This window comes from Pseudophryne corroboree, chromosome 2, assembly GCF_028390025.1.
Source record: "Pseudophryne corroboree isolate aPseCor3 chromosome 2, aPseCor3.hap2, whole genome shotgun sequence".
Taxonomy (NCBI): domain Eukaryota; kingdom Metazoa; phylum Chordata; class Amphibia; order Anura; family Myobatrachidae; genus Pseudophryne; species Pseudophryne corroboree.
This window is the reverse complement of record NC_086445.1, coordinates 873,635,581-873,659,571: the sequence shown is the minus strand read 5'-3', so window position 1 is coordinate 873,659,571 and position 23,991 is coordinate 873,635,581. Positions and strand designations below refer to the sequence as shown.

At 44.5% G+C, this 23,991-nt stretch overlaps 1 protein-coding gene across 1 annotated transcript; it reads left to right on the top strand.

The window, feature by feature from the left end:
- Positions 1 to 18,448: 18,448 nt before the first annotated feature.
- Positions 18,449 to 22,364, top strand: ABHD15 (abhydrolase domain containing 15). The gene is made up of 2 exons (XM_063957391.1): positions 18,449 to 19,358; positions 21,783 to 22,364. The coding sequence occupies exons 1-2, from the start codon at positions 18,502 to 18,504 to the stop codon at positions 22,306 to 22,308; spliced, it is 1,383 nt and encodes a 460-aa protein (XP_063813461.1). The 5' UTR covers positions 18,449 to 18,501; the 3' UTR covers positions 22,309 to 22,364.
- The last annotated feature ends 1,627 nt before the right edge of the window (positions 22,365 to 23,991 follow it).

Genomic DNA, 23,991 nt, shown 5'->3' with positions numbered 1-23,991 from the left:
AGGCCTTCCTCCGCATCTATGTGTCCTCCTCTCAAGATGACTGGGTTCAATTACTTCCCTGGGCCGAGTTCTGTCATAACAACCAGTATCATTCTTCATCTGCTTCAACACCATTCTTCACTAACTTTGGATTCCACCCTAAAGTCCCTGAGTTCCAACCGCTTCCAGCAACTTCTGTTCCCGCAGTGGATATCACCTTGCATCAGTTTGCCAATATCTGGAAGAGCGTACGATCAGCTCTGCTCAAGGCATCGTTCAGGTACAAGAAGTTTGCGGATAAGAAGCGTCGAGCAGTTCCTGCTCTCAAGGTGGGTGATCGGGTATGGTTATCCACGAAGAATTTGAGGTTAAGAGTTCCCAGTATGAAGTTTGCACCTCGCTATATCGGTCCTTTCAAGATTGAACAAGTCATCAATCCTGTTGCTTACAAACTCCAGTTGCCTCCCTTCTTAAAAATACCCAGGACATTCCATGTTTCCCTGTTGAAACCGCTGATCTTGAATCGGTTTCATTCCTCACTTCCTCCAACTCCGAAAGTCCAAACTCAACGAGGCGTTGAGTATGAAGTGGCCAAGATCCTGGACTCACGTCACCGTTACGGTCAACTACAATATCTTATTGACTGGAAGGGTTATGGTCCTGAGGAACGTTCATGGACCAATGCTTCTGATGTCCATGCTCCTGCCTTGGTCCGGAGATTCCATTCCAAGTTTCCTCAAAAGCCAAAGAAGTGTCCTGGGGCCACTCCTAAAGGGGGGGGTGCTGTCACGATCCGGGTATCTGGACGCCATTTCTTACCCATCAGATGCCTCCTAAGGCTGGCTCAGCGCTCCAGGACCGGATCCCATCTGTTATCCTGATGTGTACATTCCTGTATCCTCTCCTGTCACTCTGGGACGCTGTCACAGTAAACGCCATATTACACCTGGCATGGCGTCTCCCGCGGCCTCCGCCGCCGTCCCTGAACTTCTGCATGCAGAGTGTCTGAGTGGCGATTACGTCAGCCGCGGCCTCCGCTGTGTCCGCGTGGTTGGATGTGCATCTGTCAGCCTGGCGCCTCCTGTCTCCGGTGGCCGGCGCCGCCATTACTGTTTTCATTACCACATGGATTACAAACCAAACTTCCCTCCAAGTGTCTGCATGGGCGCAGCCATCTTGGATTCTGTCAGCTGATCATTTCCACCAATCTGTTCTCAGTATTGATAATCTGCATAATTGCCTAGCCAATCCCTTCCTTGCTGCAGGTATAAATACACTGTGCCTGAGCAAGGAAGGCGTCAGTGCTTTGGTTGTCAAACCTAGTTCCTGTTTGTCTCTCTCCTGTGATTGTCTTCCAGGTTCCAGCTCCTGTCTCAAGACTTCCACCATAGAGACCCGCACCAGCATTCCACCTGCGGTGTAGCCTGACTCTCCAATCCATTGTGGATTCATCTGTTTCCAGCTACAACATTACCTGCTTCCAGCTCAGCTTCCAGCAGAGTACAGCTTCCCTTAAAGGGCCGGTGTCCTTTCTACACTTTACCACTCTCCACCGGTATTATTATTTCTCCGCTCTCAAGTTCTACATTTCAGTTCATATTTCATCGCTCCCAAGTTCATTTATTATTTAACTGGTTCCAGCCAGTATCCACTCCGTGCTAACAACAGTCTGGTTCCAGCCAGTATCCACAGCAGCTGTTTTATCTTCAGCAACCCAGCTTTTCCTGGAACACCAGCTGGCACAATCCTGGGTTATCTCCATTGCTACAGTCGGGCCTGGTAAGGACTTTCCATCTAGAAGATCATAAGAACTATCTCACACTACCAGTGCCCTGTGGCTCCTGCCATCCTGTAGTACCCAGGAACTGTATTTATTCTTTGCTGACTTTTACGTTTTCTTTTACTGCTGCTGTGTTGCGGAGTTGTCATAATAAACATCATTGACTTTTATCCAAGTTGTCGTGGTCACGCCTTCGGGCAGTTATTATTTATGTTACTTACATGTCCAGGGGTCTGATACAACCTCCCAGGTTCCGGTACATCTCAGCCCCTACAACTGAGGCTGCCTCCCGTCAGCTCAGGCCCTCAGTTGTGACAATATTTAAGTGATCCATGTGCAATTTTTTAAAAACAGTGGTTGTCATGTTAGAGGCTGGAGTACTGGAAAGTGGTTTGGAAACCACTTACATGTGTAATGTCATCTTTAGATAATGTTAATTTAAAAAACAATTTTTATTTTTATTTTTTTGCTTGTATTTGTACCGTGACACCACACTGCAGTGTAATTTTTATATAAATTGCTGCATTTCGTTTTTGCTCACAAGTGGTAATGTGTCTTTCGAGTGCCACATCACAGAGCAAATTATATATTGCATCTGTAATATTTTTCAAACCAATACAAAATGAAGTTGTGTGTGTGTTTTTTTTTTTTTAATCTTTTCTTGAACTTGTGGCCTATGTCAGTGTCCTGTACATGTTTTCCTGTGTTGATGTTGCCATAGTGTGTTTTGGTCATTGTTGTTGTTTTTTTTTTATTATTTCTGGTCCTTATGTTTGTTTTAAATAAAAACCAAGCATTTCTAAAAGAATAAATGTTTATAAGCATAATGGGTGGATGTATACACAATAGCATGATTTTTTTGTTTAATTTTTTTTATACAGTGTCTGAAAAAAGCAGTACTACTCGTCGGCCAGTAACTCCTATCACATCTGATTATGATGACGCTGCGGAAGCAGGTAAAGTGTCCATTGTAGTATAGGGTATGCTTGTAAAGGAATGGGCATAACAAAATTGCACTTTCATTAAAAGGTCCATCAAAAGAAGTATGGAGCAGCAGAAGTGGCACTTCTGTAAGACAACACCACAAAATACCTGTGGCCGAAAAGAAAGCAAGGTCGTATGTCCCGGCACAAACACAGCAGGCTACCCCGCCACAAAGATTATCGTCCGTATGTTCTGTACCCCCACTCCAAATTTTGGACACACCTCCAAGACGTCATCCACACTCCCCTCATCTTGATTGTGAGTATCAAACTGAAAAAATGTGTAAAATGTCAGAACATAATCAAAATCAGTCATAACCGCATTAAGTCAAAACACATCAAAAACTAAAATACTTACCGCAGTAAGTAAAAGCTGAAATGGAATCCAAGCTAAATGGCCTTGTCCACATCCAGTAAAGATATGTATGTCCACTTGAGCCATACAGTATGACATTGGGTGTAAGGTGCTGCAACAAAAAAGCATGTTGGTTTGTTTGCAAAAAGTAAGGTTGTTTTTCCATATTTCACGTGTGCTTGAGGTAACATTGCAAAATACATATAAAAACATTACTATGTTTGTTTGAACAAAGCTATAAGGTAACACATTATGTATTCCAATGTGTTTTTATGGTGGAGTATGTGTGAGCTACAATAAAAATAAAGTGTTTGCTTTCCCAATTAAGTAACCAGATACATTTGCCTCAAACAGGCATATGTATGTATTTAAGCTATGAGTGATGATGTTGCTAGCCAGAATAGTTGAAAGCAACAGTGAATGACATGTGTTCCATGTGTAGTGTTTTTTAAACATTTCACAAACATATGGATAGCTAATGGAGATTTGTTTAACATTTCAGCTTCGAGTCCTGGGAACAGCATCCCTCCACAACAACACCAACACAGTGACATGGAGGAGGCAAACATCTTAGAAATGCAGCCATTAATGCAAGGAATGAGTCCCCCAGCACCTGTGAGTACACCACCACAGCAAAGCACACCACCACTACAACACAGCCCAACAACACCAGGAACACAAGGCTCTGATCAGGTGTTTTGGACTATTTGGGCTAGACAGCAGGCCACTAATGAAGATTGCCTGCGTAAGCAGACACAAATGTTTGCAAGCCTACCATCTCACCTCAGAAGAATATCAAGAAATCTGAGTAGACAAATGAACAAACAACCAGAATAGGCAATACCATGGAACTCATGCGTACAGACATTACACAGGTCATGGGCAACTTACAGCGCATAATGGAAGAACAGCACAGACAACAGCAAAGTTATATGAGCATTTTTCAAAACAATCAAAAGATTAATGAAAGTTTATTCCGAATAGTAGACAATCAAAATGCTGCTACACGTGAACTCAATGCCACCCTCACTAACCTGAATGAAACACTCAGATGCATGCACCAACAGCAAACAAGCAGCAGTTCTGGTACGACTACTCCAAATATCACGCCAGTCTCATCCCCACCAAGACGGTCCACCAGAGCACGACAACATGACAGTGCTAAAGGCAAAGGGCAAGACAAGCAGCCACCCAAAAAAACGTGAAAAAAACAAGTTAGACATTTCTGATAAGTAACTCAAAATAGTTAGCAAGTGTTTTTGTTGCTAAAATAATATAACACTTAGCTCCTTGACTCTTTTTTCAACATCATTAATTACAATTGGGCCAAAAAAAAAACAAATTTAGTACGCACATTTATTCATTACCATTTTTTTTTTGTATTGGAGGAGGGAAATGTTGATGGAGCCACACATACATGTTAGCAGGAAGTAAACTGACCACTTGATTTTTTTCTAATCATTACTCTTTCTAGATTCCAATCATTCTCTTTGCCTGCAGATACAATAATTGCCAGCCAGGCAGAACGTCTTTAGCAGGAAGTAAACTGACCACTTGATTTTTTTCTAATCATTACTCTTTCTAGATTCCAATCATTCTCTTTGCCTGCAGACAATCCAAATTACAATGTTAGTGATACATATCTTACCTATCTTATCTATACAACATTACAAGAAGAACACAATTGAGTTGCGTAAAAAGCTTGTAATATGTTGCCTTTGTTTTGTTTGAAAAACATTGTCCAAATGAATGTCAGTATTGTTGGGACATGTTTGTGTGTGTTAAAAATTATTAAGAATGTTTTTACACGTGATGCTGAAACAAACAAATATGTAATTTTACAACAAAAAACACAAACTGTGTATAATAATGTATATATGTGGCAAACTGTGTATTTACTTACACATCATCAAGTTTACAGCATCAAACATTAGGAAATAAATTATTCCTGATTACAGTAAATTTGTGAGTCTTAAATATGATGGTGCATCACACATAGGGACACATGTATTCCTCAAGGCTAACATATTATATGTTGAGGAGTTTTTTTTTGGGAACACAGGTTCTCAAACTCGGCTCTCAGGAACCCACACAGTGCATGTTTTGCAGGTCTACTCACAGAATCACAAGTGACATAATTAGCTCCACCTGTGAACCTTTTAACATATGTCTGTGAGTAATTCATACACCTGTGCTTCTACTGGGTTACGTGAAAAACATGCACTGTGTGTGGTCCTGAGGGCCGAGTTTGTGAACCTGTGCATTAGGATGTTACACACAATGATAAAGTGAAATACTAAATGGATGATGTGGGCTTGTAAGAAATTAGCACTGCAAGTTTACGATCACTTATCCAGACTTAATGCATGCCACTCATAATCTGTTGTTTTGAGATTAAAAATACACACAATACACATGCGACATTTGTTTTTCATATAGCGAGGGTATGTTTGTATGTGTCAAGGAGACAGACACATTCTGAGTAATGGTTTTTGGTTAAAAAGGCAAAACATCTATTTATGATTACACAACAAATGAAATAAGCAAACCAAGCTTACCTTAGAAATAGCGATTGATGATCTGTTGCCTAACCTGCCTCCCTACATCAGTACTCCAAGTATCACCAGATGTCTCTAATTCCTTTGCTTGCTGGCTGCTTTCTTCCTCCTCCTCCTCCTCAACATGTGGCAGATGTTGTTGCAAACACATGTTATGAAGAAAGCAGCAGCAGAACACAATTTGAGTCACCTTGGAGGGACTATACAACAAAAGGCCACCAGACTTATCCAGACACCGAAACCTAGATTTCAGCACACCAAAACATCTTTCTATCACATTCCGTGTGGACTTATGTGCATGATTGTAATTGTGTTCAGCAGGGGTATCAGGTCGGGACAATGGAGTTAGAAGCCAAGAGAAACAGCCATATCCTCCATCACCTAAAAGACAGATATAGTAACGTGATTCATGTTAAGATACAGCAACACATAAGTAACACACTGTGGGGCAGATGTATTAACCTGTAAAAGGCATAAGGAAGTGAAAAACCAGTGATATGTGCAAGGTAATAAAGGAAGCAGACAATCTGTTCCTAAATGTTAATTTACATATTGGAGCTGATTGGCAGGTGCCTTTATCACCTTGCACAGATCACTGGTTTCACACTTCCTTATGCCTTCTACAGGTTAATACATCTTCACCTGTATTTGGACAAAGTATACCCAGGCCTACACATATCAAATTACATACCCAGCAGCCATCCTTCTGGCATTTGTCCGTCCTCAAACTTATCAAAGAGGGATGACTGACTGAGGATGAAGGAGTCATGGCAGCCCCCAGGGTAACCAACAGCAACACTCATTATTTTGAGATTTACATCACAAACCACCTGCACATTTGTGGAGTGTTCGAAATGGCGGTTTGTATATATGTGCTGCCTGCCCCTAGGTGGTCTCAGCTGAATGTGTGTGCAATCTATGGCTCCAAGCACATTGGGCATGCCAGCCAGCTCATAGAAATCTACCCTGACGGCATGCCACTGAGACTCCTGGGTAGGGAAGCAGATTGAGGCCTCGATGTGGGGCTGCAAAACAGCCAACACCTGTGTGTACATTTTAAAGAACAATAAACATGAGATTTTAGGACAGAACTGGCCACCGAGAAATTAAAACAAACACAAAACAGAAGAGGTCGTTAGGTATACATCACCTGTGTTAAGATTCTGTAAAATGAGGGCTGTGAGATTCCTATGACATCCCCAGACACAGCCTGAAAGCTGCCAGTAGCCAGAAAGTGCAACACAGCCAGGAATTTGTGCAGGCCTGAGACAGGGCGAGAGCGTGCTGTCTCAGGGTCTAGGCCCAGTTTGACAAGGTCATACAGACGGAAAATGTTGTTACGATTTAGACGGAACATCTGTATGACCTTATCATCGGACAATGCGTTCAAGTTTAAACGCCCCCTAAAAAAACGAGGCCTGCGCAGCCTCCGCGGAACCTGTACAACCTGCTGACCATGTTCAGTTTCTTGGCCCTGGGTACTTACAGGCTGATGTCTGAGTCTGAGGAATCCCACAGCACACAAAAGATCACTGGCCCACAGTCCTGCTGTCATTTCTGAGTGTAGGTGTATTGAAATGGGCCTAACATCCTTTTATAGGCATTCTAATTCAGGTGTGAGTGATTTTTTATTTGCAACACATGTAAACACGACTGAAAAAAGCAGGTCTATTTTTTTGCCGCTTTTTTAACGAATCGCAAAAAAATACGACCGCATTTGAGCACTCAGAGACTAACACCCAAATACGAATGAATAGTGAATTCCCGTATTCTATGAAATAACAGCCGCGTTTGACCGATGGTCTATTCATTCGTATTTCGGAACGTTGTCATTCAAACCATTACGAATAGACCAGATACTGCCGAGATTGGTGCTTAGTGAATTCCCGGATTGGGACTTAGAAAAAAAACACAAATCGGCCAAACTCGGATTTTTAGTAAATACTGGCCCAGGTGTGGAAGATATAACATGTGCAGAGAGAGTTAGATTTGGGTGGGTTATTTTGTTTCTGCGCAAGGCAAATAATGGCTGCTTTATTTTTACACTGCAATTTAGATTTCAGTTTGGACACACCCCACCCAAATCTAACTCTCTCTGCACATGTTATATCTGCCCCACCTGCAATGCACATGGGCCCTCATTCCGAGTTGTTCGCTCGGTATTTTTCATCGCATCGCAGTGAAAATCCGCTTAGTACGCATGCGCAATGTTCGCACTGCGACTGCGCCAAGTAACTTTACTATGAAGAAAGTAATTTTACTCACGGCTTTTTCTTCGCTCCGGCGATCGTAATGTGATTGACAGGAAATGGGTGTTACTGGGCGGAAACACGGCGTTTCAGGGGCGTGTGGCTGAAAACGCTACCGTTTCCGGAAAAAACGCAGGAGTGGCCGGGGAAACGGTGGGAGTGCCTGGGCGAACGCTGGGTGTGTTTGTGACGTCAACCAGGAACGATAAGCACTGAAATGATCGCACAGGCAGAGTAAGTCTGGAGCTACTCAGAAACTGCTAAGTAGTTAGTAATCGCAATATTGCGAATACATCGGTCGCAATTTTAAGAAGCTAAGATTCACTCCCAGTAGGCGGCGGCTTAGCGTGTGTAACTCTGCTAAATTCGCCTTGCGACCGATCAACTCGGAATGAGGGCCATGGTTTTGTCCAACTGCTAACAAATTTGCTGCTGCGATCAACTCTGAATTAGGCCCATAGTACTATAATATTGGTTTTTGAACTTCATTAGCCACTGTTACTGAATGTTGTGATTCCTTAATTATTATTTTTTTTAATGTTTTTTTCAAGAAGACTGTTTTCTAAATCGGTATCTTCTTCTGGATCCAAGTATATGTCAGCATCTCTCTTTGGGCCTGTACTGTGCATGACTAATTGCTGAAATGCCTTATTGTACCTGACTTTGTTGGATTATAAACTTTGCTCTAGATGCACTCGTTTGCCTGATATAAATCGATGACTCCAGTCACTGGATGCCAGTATTAAATTAAAATGTTAAAATGTTGCGCATAAAATTTATAACATAAGGGGGTCAGCAATAACATATAGGAGTACGGCAATAACATAAGAGGGGATGCTATAACATATAGGTGGGCATATATAGAATATATATATATATATATATATACATAGAAGTCCTGCTCACCCCTTCCTGAAATTCCTGCTCATTATTTAAATTAGTTGAGAAAGCCTAATATCAGATGAGACCTGTATATCGTTGATCGTTTGTAAAATCGTTCAGTGTGTATGTACTATATCGTTTGTCAAGGAGCAGCAGAAAGTTCAAGGGAAATCTTTAAAAACTGGGGTATAAGGTAGTAATTTCCTGCAATGCCACATTCATTGCAGTGAGGCCACACACCCTTTTTGGAGCGCGCATGCTGTAGGCTTCTTCTTTACTTTTCATATGTCAATGGGATGGGGTGCCAGAAACATTTCTGTCAGGGGGGAGCTAAATTTCTAGCATACTTGCCTACTCTCCAGGAATGGGCGGGAGGCTCCCGAAAATCGGGTGACCCTCCCGGCCCCCCCCCCCCCCCCCCCCCCCCCCCGGAAGAGCAGGCAAGTCTCCCGATTTTTTAGGGGCCCCCCTGCCCGGCCGCCCACTTAGTGAGTAAAGTGGGAGGTCCGGGCAGTCGATGACGTGATTCTTGCTGAATAGCGTCATCATAGCAACGCCCCCTGCTGTATAATGCCGGTAATCGCGGCATTACATAGCAGGGGGCGTGGCTTAAATGATGTGCCATGTGCCATGATAACCCCGCCCCTGTTCCGCCTCATTGGTATTGTTGTCAGAATTTGAGCCACTTGTCAAGAGGAGGGGGGTTTGTGGGCAACCAGAACCCCCCCCCCCCCTGCATTGCCTATGGTGATGAACTCCACCCAGAGTATTACCACAGTGTGGTAGGGAAACACTCCACCTCAGATAGTCACCACTATAAGTGCATAAGGTAGCAACAATAAGGTAGCAACAATACTCACATTGAAGCTTCCATAGGGTAAGTGTAGGATGTTCACATAACAGTTTCTTTAGAAATACATAAATACAGGTATCACACCACAAAATATAGGATAACAAATGATGCTCACACAATAGGTTACATAGAGTTAATGGATACGTGCGCAATCAAGGTTTACCATATGGATGGTCAGCTTCACAGAGAGCTCACATAATTAAAAGAAAATAAACCTCTCATAGCGTGGATTTATCAAAAACACAAAATCATTAAAACAGGGGTGGCATCTGGGGATGCAGTCAATTTACCTACAATCAAAGTCCCGACAGTCAAAATACCGACAACAATTGACCGACGGTCTAAATACAGACAAGGTCCAAATACCGACATGGGCAAAATACTGACATAAAATTTCGACAAGGTCAAAATACCAACATTTAAAATGTCAACAGGTCGATAAGTCGACATGAGTTTTTCATGTTTTTTTAATCGAAACCGATTTGTTTATACTTTACCATCCCAGTGGACCTGGAGGGGGAATATAATAGTGTGCCGAGCGTGCAAGCCATGCAAGGGGATGCGGTACACTTATAGTGTCCATGTTAACCTGTGTAGACATACACACAAAATAAATTAAAAACGTGTGTCTACCTTTTGCCCTGTCGACATTTTAACTGTCGGTATTTCTCTTACGTCCTAGAGGATGCTGGGGACTCCAAAAGGACCATGGGGTATAGACGGGATCCGCAGGAGACATGGGCACACTAAAAGACTTTTACTGGGTGTGAACTGGCTCCTATCTCTATGCCCCTCCTCCAGACCTCAGTTAGATTCTGTGCCCAGGAGAGACTGGACACACACTAGGGGAGCTCTACTGAGTTTCTCTGGAAAGACTTTAGGTAAGACTTTTTTATTTTCAGGGAGACCTGCTGGCTACAGGCTCCCTGCTTCATGGGACTGAGGGGAGAGAAGTCAGACCTACTTCTTCTGAGTTAAGGGCTCTGCTTCTTAGGCTACTGGACACCATTAGCTCCAGAGGGTTCGATCACTTGGTGCGCCTAGCTGCTTGTTCCCGGAGCCGCGCCGTCACCCCCCTCACAGAAGCCAGAAGAAAGAAGCCGGGTGAGTATTAGAAGAACAGAAGACTTCAGTGACGGCAGAAGACTTCAGTAACGGAGGTACAGCGCAGCGGTCGCGCTGCGCTCCATGCTCCCAAACACCAACGGCACTCACAGGGTGCAGGGCGCTGGGGGGGAGCGCCCTGGGCAGCAGGTTACTGGAGCCTTTTTCCACTGGCAAAAATACATATTAGGGGTGCCTGGGCACTGTATATGTAACCCCCGCCAGTATAATATTTTAAATTTTAGTGGGACTATAGCACGCCGGGAAGGGGCGGGGCTTAGCCGCACAGCTTACCAGCGCCATTTTCTCTACTTCACTGTGCATGCAGAGACGCTGGCCCGGACCTCCACTCTCCTTACAAGTACAGGGAGCAAAATGGGGGGGGGGGGGGGGGGCACAGGCAATTGGTGCTATATATTTACAGCGCAAACATCATATATTATTTATTTAGTAGTATATGGGCGATGGGGTGTGAGCTGGCATACTCCCTCTGTGTTCTCTCTACAGCCTTCCCTGTGGGTCTGACCCCTTTGGCCAGTGTGAGTGTGGGTGTGTCGGTACAGTTGTGTCGACATGTCTGAGGCTGAGTGTTCCTCCCCGGAGGAAGTTACTAGGGGCGCGGAGGAGGATTTGGGAGTGACTCTGTCGGCACAGCCGACTGCTGATTGGATGAATATGTTGAGTACATTGAATGCGAATGTGGCGTTTTTGTCTAAGAGGCTGGATAAATCTGATTCTCAGACACAAACGTGGAGAAAATCCATGGAGGACGCTTTGTCTCAGGTACAGGCCCCCTCAGGGTCACAAAAACGTTCATTTACACAGATGGCAGATACGGAGACCGACACAGACTCTGATTCCAGTGTCGACTTCAGTGAGGCCAGTTTACATCCGAAATTGGTTAAGAGTATTCTGATTGTGGCTATTAAAGATGTTTTACATATTTCTGAAGTGCCTGCTGTTCCAGATACGAGGGTTTGTTTGTATAAGTGAAAAAAGCCACTATCATGAACTGAACGCTCTTTGTGAAAAGGCTTGGGAGTCGCCTGACAAAAGGTGGCAGATTCCCAAGAGAATTTTTATGGCATATTCTTTCCCCTCTGACGACAGGGAGAAATGGGAGTCATCTTCCAATGTGGACAAAGCTCTGTCCCGACTGTCCAAAAAGGTGGCGCTTCCGTCTCCTGACAAGGCTGCCCTCAAGGATCCTGCGGATCGCAAGCAGGAAACGACATTGAAGACCATTTACGTCACTACGGGTGCACTCCTCAGGCCTGCCGTGGCGTCGGCGTGGGTGAGTAGTGCTATTGCTATGTGGGCTTATAATTTGGCATCTGACATGGATACCCTTGATAAGGATAACATTCTTTTGACTCTTGGTTATATCAGGGACGCTGCAGCTAAAGGATGCGGCGAGGGATATTGGCCTCTTGTGATCAAGGGCCAATGCCATGGCGGTCTCGGCCAGGAGGGCGCTGTGGATTCATCAATGGAATGCTGATGCCGACTCCAAGAAAGCTATGGAAGCTCTCCCTTTTAAAGGTAGTGTCTTGTTTGGTGACAGCCTTGCTGACCTGGTGTCTACCGCTACTGCGGGTAAGTCATCTTTTCTTCCTTATGTTCCCGCACAACAGAAAAAGGCGCCCCATTATCAGGTGCAGTCCTTTCGGCCTAATAAATACAAAAAAGGAAGGGGCTCGTCCTTCCTCGCTTCAAAAGGTAGAGGAAGTGTCTGGTGCCCAGGACGGGAGTCCGTGTCGGTGGGGGGCCGTGTCCGAATCTTCAGTCAGGTCTGGTTTCAATCGGGCCTAGATCCTTGGGTCTTAGACATAGTGTCCCAGGGGTACAAACTGGAGTTTCAGGAGATGCCCCCCTCCCCGCCGATTTTTCAAATCAGCCATTGCAGTGTCTATTCCAGAAAGAGAAGTAGTAAATGCTGCGATACAAAAGCTGTGTCAACAGAGGGTCATTGTCCCGGTTCCCCCGTCACAACGGGCCTCTTTGTCGTCCCAAAGCCGGACGGCTCGGTCAGACCGATCCTGAACCTAAAATCCCTCAATCTGTACTTGAAAACTTTCAAGTTCAAGATGGAATCTCTTCGAGCTGTGATCTCCAGCATAGAAGGGGGGGATTTTATGGCGTCAGTCGACATAAATGATGCCTACTTACACATCCCGATATATCCTCCTCATCAGGCCTTCCTGAGATTTGCGGTGCAGGATTGTCATTACCAATTTCAGACGTTGCCATTTGGACTTTCCACGGCCCCGAGGGTCTTCACCAAAGTGATGGCGGAAATGATGGTACTCCTATGCAAGCAGGGTGTCACAATTATCCCGTACTTGGACGATCTGATCTGATAAAGGTGAGATCAAAAGAGCAATTGCTAAGAAATGTGGAACTCTCCCTGACGGTTCTGCAACATCATGGTTGGATTCTAAATTTGCCAAAAGATCCCGACAACTCGGCTGCCCTTCTTGGGAATGATCCTATACACGGAACTACAGAGAGTGTTTCTTCCGGCGGAAAAAGCTCTGGAAATCCAGACCATGGTCAAGGAGATTTTGAAACTAGCAAGAGTGTCGATTCATCAATGCACTTGAGTGCTAGGGAAGATGGTTGCGGCTTACGAAGCCATTCCGTTTGGCAGGTTTCATGCCTGGGTGTTTCAGTGGGACCTGCTGAACAAATGGTCCGGGTCTCACCTGCACATCCACCGGAAAATAAGTCTATCTTCCAGGGCCAGAATTTCTCTCCTGTGGTGGCTGCAAAGTTCTCACCTTCTAGAGGGACGCAGGTTCGGAATCCACGATTGGGTCCTGCTGACCACAGATGCAAGTCTCCAAGGCTGGGGTGCAGTCACACAAGGAAGAAGTTTCCAGGGAAAATGGTCAAGCCAGGAATCTTATCTCCACATAAATGTTCTGGAGTTAAGAGCCATTTACAACGGCCTTCTGCAAGCGAAAAACCTTCTTCAAGGTCTACCTGTCCTGATTCAGTCGGACAACATAACAGCGGTGGCGTACGTAAACCGCCAGGGCAGAACAAAGAGCAGAGCGGCAATGGCGGAGGCCACAAGAGTTCTCCACTGGGCGGAACAGCACGTGAGCGCTCTGTCAGCAGTCTTCCTTCCGGGCGTGGACAAATGGGAAGCAGACTTCCTCAGCAGACACGCTCTCCATCCAGGAGAGTGGGCCCTTCATCAAGAGGTATTTGCAGAAGTGACAAGGCATTGGGGAATTCCTCAAATAGACATGATGGCGTCTCGCCTCAACAAGAAGCTTCCAAAGTATTGTTCCAGGTCAAGGGACCCCCATGCCAGTGCAGTGGACGCCCTGGTAACTCCGTAGGTGTTTCAGTCGGTATATGTGTTCCCTCCACTTCCTCTCATTCCAAGAGTGTTGAGGATCATAAGACGAACAAGGGTTCAGGCAATACTCGTCGTTCCAGATTGGCCACGGAGGGCCTGGTATCCGGATCTTCAGGAATTGCTCATAGAAGATCCTTGGCCGCTTCCTCTCAGAGAGGACCTGTTACTGCAGGGGTCATGCGTATTTCCGGACTTACCGCGGCTGCGTTTGACGGCGTGGAGGTTGAACGCAAAATCCTACCTCGTAAAGGTATTCCCGGGGAAGTCATCCCCACTCTCCTTAAGGCTAGAAAGGAGGTCACGGCGAAGCATTATCACCGTATTTGGAGAAAATATGTGTCGTGGTGTGAAGCCAAAACAGCTCCTGCGGAGGAGTTTCACTTGGGTCGTTTCCTCCATTTTTTGCAGGCAGGTGTGGATGCAGGCCTGAAATTGGGTTCCATCAAAGTGCAGATTTCGGCTTTATCTATTTTCTTTCAAAAAGAATTGGCCGCTCTTCCTGAGGTTCAGACTTTCGTGAAGGGAGTGCTGCACCGTGGGATCTTGAAGTGGTGTTACAATTTCTTATGTCTCACTGGTTTGAACCTATGCAAAAGGTTGAGTTAAAGTTTCTCACTTGGAAAGTGGTCATGCTTTTGGCCTTGGCGTCTGCCAGACGAGTGTCAGAATTGGCAGGCTTTGTCTCACAAGAGCCAATATTTAATTTTTCATGGGGATAGAGCGGAATTGAGGACTCAACAATTTCTGCCGAAGGTGGTTTCTTTGTTTCACATAAATCAACCTATTGTGGTACCTGTGGCTACGGATGCTGTGGCAGTGCCAAAGTCTCTTGATGTCGTAAGAGCTTTCAAAATGTATGTCGCCAGAACGGCTCTTGTTAGGAAAACGAGGCTCTGTTTGTCCTGTATGCTTCCAACAAGATTGGAAATCCTGCTTCCAAGCAGACTATTGCACGCTGGATTTGTAATATGATTCAGCACGCTCATTCTTCGGCTGGGTTGCCGTTGCCAAAGTCTGTAAAGGCCCATTCTACCAGGAAGGTGGGCTCATCTTGGGCGGCTGCCCGAGGGGTCTCGGCACTTCAACTTTGCCGAGCAGCTACGTGGTCGGGTTCAAACACTTTTGCTAACTTCTACAAGTTTGATACCCTGGCTGAGGAGGACTTCATGTTTGGACAATGTACAGAATGCAGATATGCGCACCCTGGGGTATTGCAGGATAATTATATATTCTATACTGAACGTTCAGTATAGAATATATAATTATCCTGCAATACCCCAGGGTGCGCATATCTGCATTCTGTACATTGTCCAAAAGCTTCTTTGGAAGTGGGGGTGACCACTTCAGCAGAGTTTGCAGCACTTCTGTGTTGGAGCGCTGGTTTGAAAAAAGATTTTTATACAGGACTTCATGTTTGCTCAATCGGTGCTGCAGAGTTGTCTGCACTCTCCTGCCCGGTCTGGAGCTTTGGTATAGACCCCATGGTCCTTTTGGAGTCCCCAGCATCCTCTAGGACGTAAGAGAAAATAGGATTTTAATACCTACCGTTAAAATCCTTTTCTCCTAGTCCGTAGAGGTTGCTGGGCGCCCATCCCAATGCGTACTGTTACTTGCAGTTGTATTGTTGGTTGTTGTTTTCGGTTACACGACGGTTGTGTGTCGGTTATGTTCAGCTTGTTGCTGTTTTTTCGTTCATACTGTTATCTGGTATTCCTGCTAATCCAGTTGTACGGTGTGTTTGTGGTGTGAGCTGGTATGTATCTCACCCTTAGTTTAACAAAAATCCTTTTCCTCGAAATGTCCGTCTCCCCTGGGCACAGTTCCTATAACTGAGGTCTGGAGGAGGGGCATAGAGGGAGGAGCCAGTTCACACCCAGTAAAAGTCTTATAGTGTGCCCATGTCTCCTGCGGATCCCGTCTATACCCCATGTCCTTTTGGAGTCCCCAGCATCCTCTACGGACTAGGAGTAAAGGATTTACCGGTAGGTATTAAAATCCTATTTTTGATCAGGTCAACATTTTAAATGTCGGAATTTTGACCATCAGTCAATTGTTGACGGTATTTTGACCATCTGGAATTTCATTGCAGGTATTTCATACCGATCCCGGCATCTGTACCTGATAGAGATTATGTTGCAGCAACAAACGCAAATAAGGTGTTAGCTTGCATAAAACGGAGAATGGGGACAAGGGATGAGAGTGTAATCCTGCCACTGTATAAATCATTGGTGCGGCCACACCTGGAATATTGTGTACAGTTCTGGGCACCTCACTATAAAAAAAGATATCTTGGAACTCGAAAGGGTTCAGAGGTCAGCCACCAAACTGGTTAAGAGGTTTGAGGCACTGGATTATGAAGAAAGACTTAAAAGGTTAGATTTGTTTACACTGGAAAAGAGGCGATTGAGAAGGGACATTATTAATATTTATAAATACATAAAGGGACAATACAAGGATTTATCAAACAATCTGTTTATTAAAAAAAACACTACATAGGACACCTACATAGGTTGGAAGAAAAAAAATATCATACACAACGGAGAAAAGGGTTCTTCACAGTAAGAGCAGTAAGGATTTGGAATTCTCTGCCAGACAAAAGGTGGCCTTGGAAAAATTTGTACTAGTGGCCCCACATAGGCAGCACCAGAGGTGTAAGGTCTAGCCATGGGCCATGGCAGCAGCACCCTACCCCCAAGACTTTCCAGATAGTGTGTATGTCTAGCATCAAGGGGGAAGTTAAAAGGAAATAAAATTAAATATTATGAGCACATTATATGATACACCTTCAGAATTTAGGAAACTATATAATTCTTTAGAAAGATATATTTTCTTGCTTATTACACCAACCGTATTCCAATCACTATTCACTCAATCTTATATGTTAGCCAAGCAGGCAGACAGAGCATACACTAGATTATCTGCAATCACAGGCTAAGTGGCAAAGTAATTTTCATATATGCAAATTATTTTGCATCTTATTCCTTATGTCTATAAAAATGACCACATGTCCTCAAACAAAACAGGCCCCACGGGTGCGTTGGCCCACCGGGAATCTTCCCACTAAACCCTATGGCCAATCCACCTCTGGGTCTATTCATGAAGCAGTGAAAAGTGTGGAGAAGTGAGCCAGTGGAGAAGTTGCCCATGGCAACCAATCAGTATTGAAGTAACATTTATAATTTGCATACTGTTCAATTGTACGGAACAGTTGATTGGTTGTCATGGGCAACTTCTCCACAGGCTCACTTCTCCACTCTTTTCACTGTTTCATGAATAGACCTCTCTACATACCTCCCAACCTTACAGTTCCCTAAGGAGGGACACACGCGCGGCTTCGCCGCGTGCGCTCCCGAAAAAGGGTGTGGCCTAAGAAAAGGGGGCGTGGCTTCGTGGGATGACCCGCGATTGCGAACCACGTTTTCGTCACTGAGCCTCTGTGAGCCGCTGGCATGCCCCCTCTCCCTCTGAATCCAGTGAATAGACGCTGTGCGCATGCGCACAGCGTCTATTCACCGCTGCTCTGCTAAGCAGGGCAGCGAGACACAGAGACTCCCAACTGCCCCCCCAACGCGGGACACTGCGGCCCGCGAGTGGGACAGCCCCCAAAAAACGGGACTGTCCCGCGAAAATCGGGACAGTTGAGAGGTATGTCTCTATCCTGAAAGCTTGCATGTACTTATTGCATGCTCCCATCCCCTCTTCGCACACGTCACTCGAGATCAGTAAAAGGAATTAAACAAGTTATATACACTGTAGTATAATATGTAAATGTCTGATTACATGTAAATGTATTGTTTGAAAACTGAACAGAACTCCTATAAATGCAAAGAAGAATCTTGCTGTTCTCACCATAGAACTGCCAGGTTATTTACACAACTCTGAAATCCAACAGACTGTAGTGAACTGCAAGTGACATTGGACTTCAAAACTAAATAATACTTAATAACAATTTGTCCCAAATTAAATCCACAGCCACAGCCAACTATAATGTTCACCTGCTGTTATACATATTTTGATCCTATATTAGTTTTACACTGATGCTCTTATAACTCTAAAGAGAAGTTGATTGAATGCTGTATACCGCTGCCATCATGAATCCATAATTCCATTAAAAGCAATCCTTACATTTCCTAATAGGTTATAGCTCACAGGAGCATTGCCACCAAGGATATAGCTGAAGGTTTCATTTAAAGACAAACACGAATCACTGTTTAAACATGTTGGCACGGACATAATTCAACCTTCTCTGAAGCACACAGCCAATCATCAGCTGAGCACTTAAATAAATAAAGCATTTGCTAAGTAAAGAGATAGAAAAATGTTTGTGCTAATAAAAGGTTCAGGAAAAGGAAAAGATCAGGACTCTGTTGTGAAGGTGCAAAGGCGTCATGTTTTCAGTACCAGCCCTGTGGAATTCAGTCTGGTGCCGCATAAAATCTCTCCTTGGGTTTATTACGAATGCCGTATTTTGTTCTGTGAAGCAGAAAGACGACTGCACTGGGGACAGTGAAGATGATGATTGTTTTGGAGATGTGTTTGGAGGCTCTGGAGAGTCTTTTCCTGGGGGCTATCAGCTTATATGCAAAACATCAGCTCTTGCTCATTGGCTGCTAAAAGATATTCAGCGCTTGCCAACACTTGAGCCACCTCGCTGGTGGAGTAGTTGGCCACATCTTCAGACACTTATTCAACACTTACTACCAGCTGACATGCCACTGGAGTTAGCCAGGGACTACCTGCAGCTCACGGATGATGGCATTGTTGCCTTGGATTGGGTAGTGGGGCCAAGACAAAGTTCAAAGACAAGAAAAATGACGAATTCCACAAGCAACCCACCATTGCTCTTGGTCATTCCCAACCCTTTTGGGAAGCTGACCAGAAACATTCAGCATCTTTGTCTACAGGCTTTAGGGAAAGGCTACTATCCAGTAATTTTTAACAGAAGAGGGCAAAATGATTGTCCATTGACTACACGTAGGCTACAGGATTTTGGGGAACCAGGAGACCTGAAGGAAGCTGTTACTTATATTCGTTTCAGGCATCCAAATGCCTTTCTCTTTGCAGTCAGCGAAGGACTGGGGTCTGGATTGCTGCTGTCCTATCTGGGGGAATGTGGCTCATCTAGCTACCTGACGGCTGTATCCTGCATTTCTCCAGTCTTCCGCTGCCAGGAGTGGTTTGAGACTAAGCTGCCCTGGCTGTATGAATGGGCGCTGCTATTTTATCAGAAATATATCATTAGCAGGTAATGTAAAAATGTTTACATACAATCTGTTTACAAACTAAAATAGTATAGTATAACTGATATAATATAATTTATGACAGTAATCATTTAGTTTCAAAATGGGTTGTCCATCTTCAAATAGTATGTAGCATGAAACTCACTTCCCCTTGACTAACAAAATGGTAGCGATCAGTACCATCCTTGCAATTAGGGGCCACTGACACCTTAAAAAATGCACCTTTTTCAAAAATCACCTGACACCTTAAAAAATGCACCTTTTTCAAAAATCACCTGAAAAATATGGTACATGGTCATCATTCCATAATGGTAACAAAACGGCAAGCCCTCATCATACTGCTAGCCAGACGTGTGGATATCCTATTACAAACTGATTTAGGGTGGAATACACCTTTACGGAAAATCATTACAGTATCTAAAGTATTCCAGTAGGCCATGGTTTGAGGCATAGCTTTAACTGTGCCACATTAACACACTTATGTTAAGTGCCAGCTATGTTCTCAGGGCCAGATTAAATTTTTTGTTGTGGTCTTAAGCAACTGAAATGTAATTGTCTGAAGTGTTTGCCCTGTGCATGTGCTATTAGGTCACAGCCGATGAAGTACTGACCGCTTGTAGATGACGATGACTAAATTTAATAGAGTACCTGTTAGTATGCATGGGGAGGTCAATAAGTGTGTGGGTAGAATCAGAACTAATGCTGCACTTTAAATCAGAATTTGTTTTTATAAAACGTACCCATGTGGTTATTGAAGTACCCCAAATTTAGGGCCAAATTCAATTACATGCGAGCAAGGCAAGATATAGCTGCAATGGCAGCCTACTGGGCTGCGAACAAAAAAGTCCAGAGCTACCATAAGTACGTATATAGCTGCACTTACTCACCCAGACTGGCCGGGGTGAGTTATTTGAATTGACCCCATAGTCAGGGGCGTCACTTACCCATTTTTGTCACACCAGGGGTCCTGGAGATGCAGACTGCCCTTGGCTAGTGTGTTGTCTGCAGTGCCAGCTCCTACACCGTAACAGGAGCCGGTTGCTGCATGTAATGTTACAGTGCAGCACCCGCCTCCTGTCACTGAGCAGTCTGTATTTTGGTGTCACCACCTGGGAGCATCCGGCTGCCCCATAGTGACACCACTGCCCATAACATCTAGAGTTTTTTTAATCCATCAATAATTCTTTTTTTTTTTCCATGTATATATGTCCATATTAGTATGTCCTGAATTTGCTTCCTTTGTGAAGTACAGAAGGAAACAGTCTGTACTGTATATTGGGCCTGATTCAGAGATTAATGCTATTCTCATCACTGCTGTGTCCAAATGATGAGAAAATATACTAATGCTGCAGAAGGTATCTGAGTACACAAGACGCCCCCCGATAGCATCGCAGATCTGAGTGCTACATTCAAAGATGCAGCATAGCCCTCGGCACTAGCGTATTTATAATGGGTGCAGTATGTGCAGTGCACACGGGCCCCCGGGGGCCCACAACACACATCCCTCACTCCTTTTTACAATACCTACCCTCCAGAGCCCTGCGTTGGCAGCAGCAGCACTGCAGTAATCACCAGAAAAATGGCATGGTGCCCATTTTTAGGGCATTTGGCACATGCGCAGTAAGAAAATCACTGGAAAATGGCCACAACACCATTTCCCTGGAGACCTGCACATGCTCACTAGACTCTGAGACAGCACTAGGGTCCCCTAGTGACCTTAGTGCCCAAAGTCTACAGCAGACAGCTAGAGAGGAGGGGGCCCAGACGGCGTAAGCACACGGGCTCCTCCTTGCTTGAAGCACTCCTGGCTCTCGGCCATCTGAGTAAGCCTCAATATAGTCATAATGACCGGCAGAACTGCTCAGCCGAGGGCAGGAAGTATGTGTCTGAAGAATGGTCTCTGCCGCTGCTCCCACACAGGTCCCCAAACACCGAAGCACGTCAACAATGTGCGGCTAAGGGGGGGCTGCGAGTGATCTTGCAGAAGGAGACCAGCGCATTCACCGATCTCTAACACTCAGAGATGTGCGTAAACGATTGGCCATCAGGCCCCTTGCCATTACTTATGTAGTCACAAAGCCATTTTTACAACACTGCAGTGTAGTGCTGGAGGAAAGCAGAATGGCTGACAACTGCACTGCTCTGTATCACTTCTGAGGTTATTGTGAAAGCTTCCTTCCCACCTCCATATGTCTGCCAAAACATAATGACATGTAACAAAATATAATCGTTCCATATGCACAGGTTGGATGCTGTGGGTGTAATTTGCAGCTTCTTATCCCTGGTCAAGCAGAGTATGAAATGCGCCACACTGCTCTGTGCAGCCCTCTTATTGGCTCAACAGATGTGTTTCAAAGGAGAATCAGAAACGAATCATTTTTGTCCCATTTGTCCTTTTCATATCATATCCCATATTCTCTTCATTGCAGATATTCTACAGCGTTAGGAGAAGTTCTACCCACTGAGAAGTTATTCAGTAGTAGCTCTGTACAAGAATTTCACGAGATTCTGCATTGTGAATCCAAGAATGAGAAGACAAGCTGGGACAGATATTGGGAGCGCAACGAGCCTCTACGTGACGTTGATGAAGTTGCTGTCCCCGTTCTTTGTATCTGTAGCACAGATGATCCAATTCGAGGACAACCACAGACTTCCCTCCCCATTGAACTTTTCAGGACAAATCCTTATTTTTTACTGTTGTTAACACATTATGGTGGTCATTGCGGGTTTCTTACAGGGTCTCCTGTAGCATGGAGTCATGAAGTTACACTAGACTACTTTAGATCCATGACAGAGTTCTTCCGAACCGAAGAAAAAACAAAGGGGTTCACAAGACGGAGGAGCTCTAACATGATGATCCGGCGGAGAAGGCCAACCTTGCAAAGACGGGAGCCCTCTGTATACAGAGACCTCGAAGAGGAGATTTTTAGTTGGAAAAGGTCATACACCAGGTAATTACTCATTGTGAATCACTGTTTATTATATACAGTAATAAATATATAAAGAAGTTATAGGATTGCAGTGTTCAAGTTATTGCCAGAAACAGAATTTTTTCCCGACATTTTGGAAATGGCCATACCTACATCTGTTGTAATCTGACATATCATGAGTCAGTTTGAACACAGGCTAGGCTGGTGATGGCAAGGCGACATGGAGTTCAAATGGGGCATGATAGTGCACTCCTGAAGGATGGGACATTCCATTGTTGTGTGGGCATTCAATATTCCTCGATCTATACAGTGTCACTTGTGTAGGCATTACCACCTACTGTGGACAGTGCAGTGGCCAACCACTGATGATCGTGACCAGCGACGTCTGACCAGACTTGTCCATTGAATTTAGATGTGATTGAGCAACACTGGCTCAAATCACATCCACATTCAATGCAGGAGGTACTAGACACATATCCAGCAGGTGAGTGCGGCATTCTTTAGCTTCCATGGGGTATGGAAGAAGACTCACCAGATTGCTCCAGTTAACACTACAACACAGCGCCTCACCTGGGCTTGTGACATCACTAATTGGACCCTGGAGGACTGGAAACATGTGGCGTGGTCTGATGAGTCATGGTTCCAGTTGTTTCGTGCTGATCGCAGGATTTAGGTTGGGCACAGACCCTATAAGGCCATGGACTACAGTTGTCAACAAGGCACCATGCAGGCTGGTGGTGGTTTTTAATAGAGTGGGGTGTGTGTTCATATGTTATGGGTTGGGTCTGCTGGTCCACCTGAAAACATCATTTACAAATAACCGCTACATTGTGACCATTTGCAGTCCTTCATTCAGTACCATTCAGTATCCCCAACAAGGATGGAATATTCCAGCAGGATAATACAGTGTCATTGATCCCAAGATGTCTAGAACTGGTTTGAGTAGCATTCTGGAGAGTTCTGATGAATGGTGTGGCCACCACGTTTTCCCGACATGAACCCAATTAAACATTTATGGGACATTGTAGAGATATCCATTTGCAGCAAAGATCCTGCACCTACAAATATCAGGGAGCTGTGGGAAGACATACAGACAGCATGAGTCAACATCTCTTCAGAGGTTTTCCATTCACTTGTGGAATCAGTGCTATGTCGAGTTGCTGCATTCTGCCGGGCTAGAGGTGTAGAGGGGACTTTTGGCACTTCAGTATATTTTCTAACTCTAATCATCTAAGCTGAATTAATTAAAAGGAGAGAACTCTGGTTTTCTCGCACAATTCAAAAACATACTACAGGTTGAGTATCCCATATCCAAATATTCCGAAATACGGAATATTCCGAAATACGGACTTTTTTGAGGGAGAGTGAAAAAGTGAAACCTTTGTTTTTTGATGGCTCAATGTACACAAACTTTGTTTAATACACAAAGTTATTAATAATACTGTATTAAATGACCTTCAGGCTGTGTATATAAGGTGTATATGAAACATAAATTAATTGTGTGAATGTACACACACCTTGTTTAATGCACAAAGTTATAAAAAATATTGGCTAAAATTACCTTCAGGCTGTGTGTATAAGGTGTATATGAAACATAAATGCATTCTGTGCTTAGACTTGGGTCCCATCGCCATGATATCTCATTATGGTATGCAATTATTCCAAATTACAGAAAAATCTGATATCCAAAATACCTCTGGTCCCAAGC

Excerpts from the sequence above, each read along its gene's own strand:
- ABHD15 (XM_063957391.1), top strand. The coding sequence starts at position 18,502 with ATGTTTTCAGTACCAGCCCTGTGGAATTCAGTCTGGTGCCGCATAAAA. Across the intron at positions 19,359-21,782 it reads CAGAAATATATCATTAGCAG|ATATTCTACAGCGTTAGGAG; the intron begins GTAATGTAAAAA and ends TCTTCATTGCAG.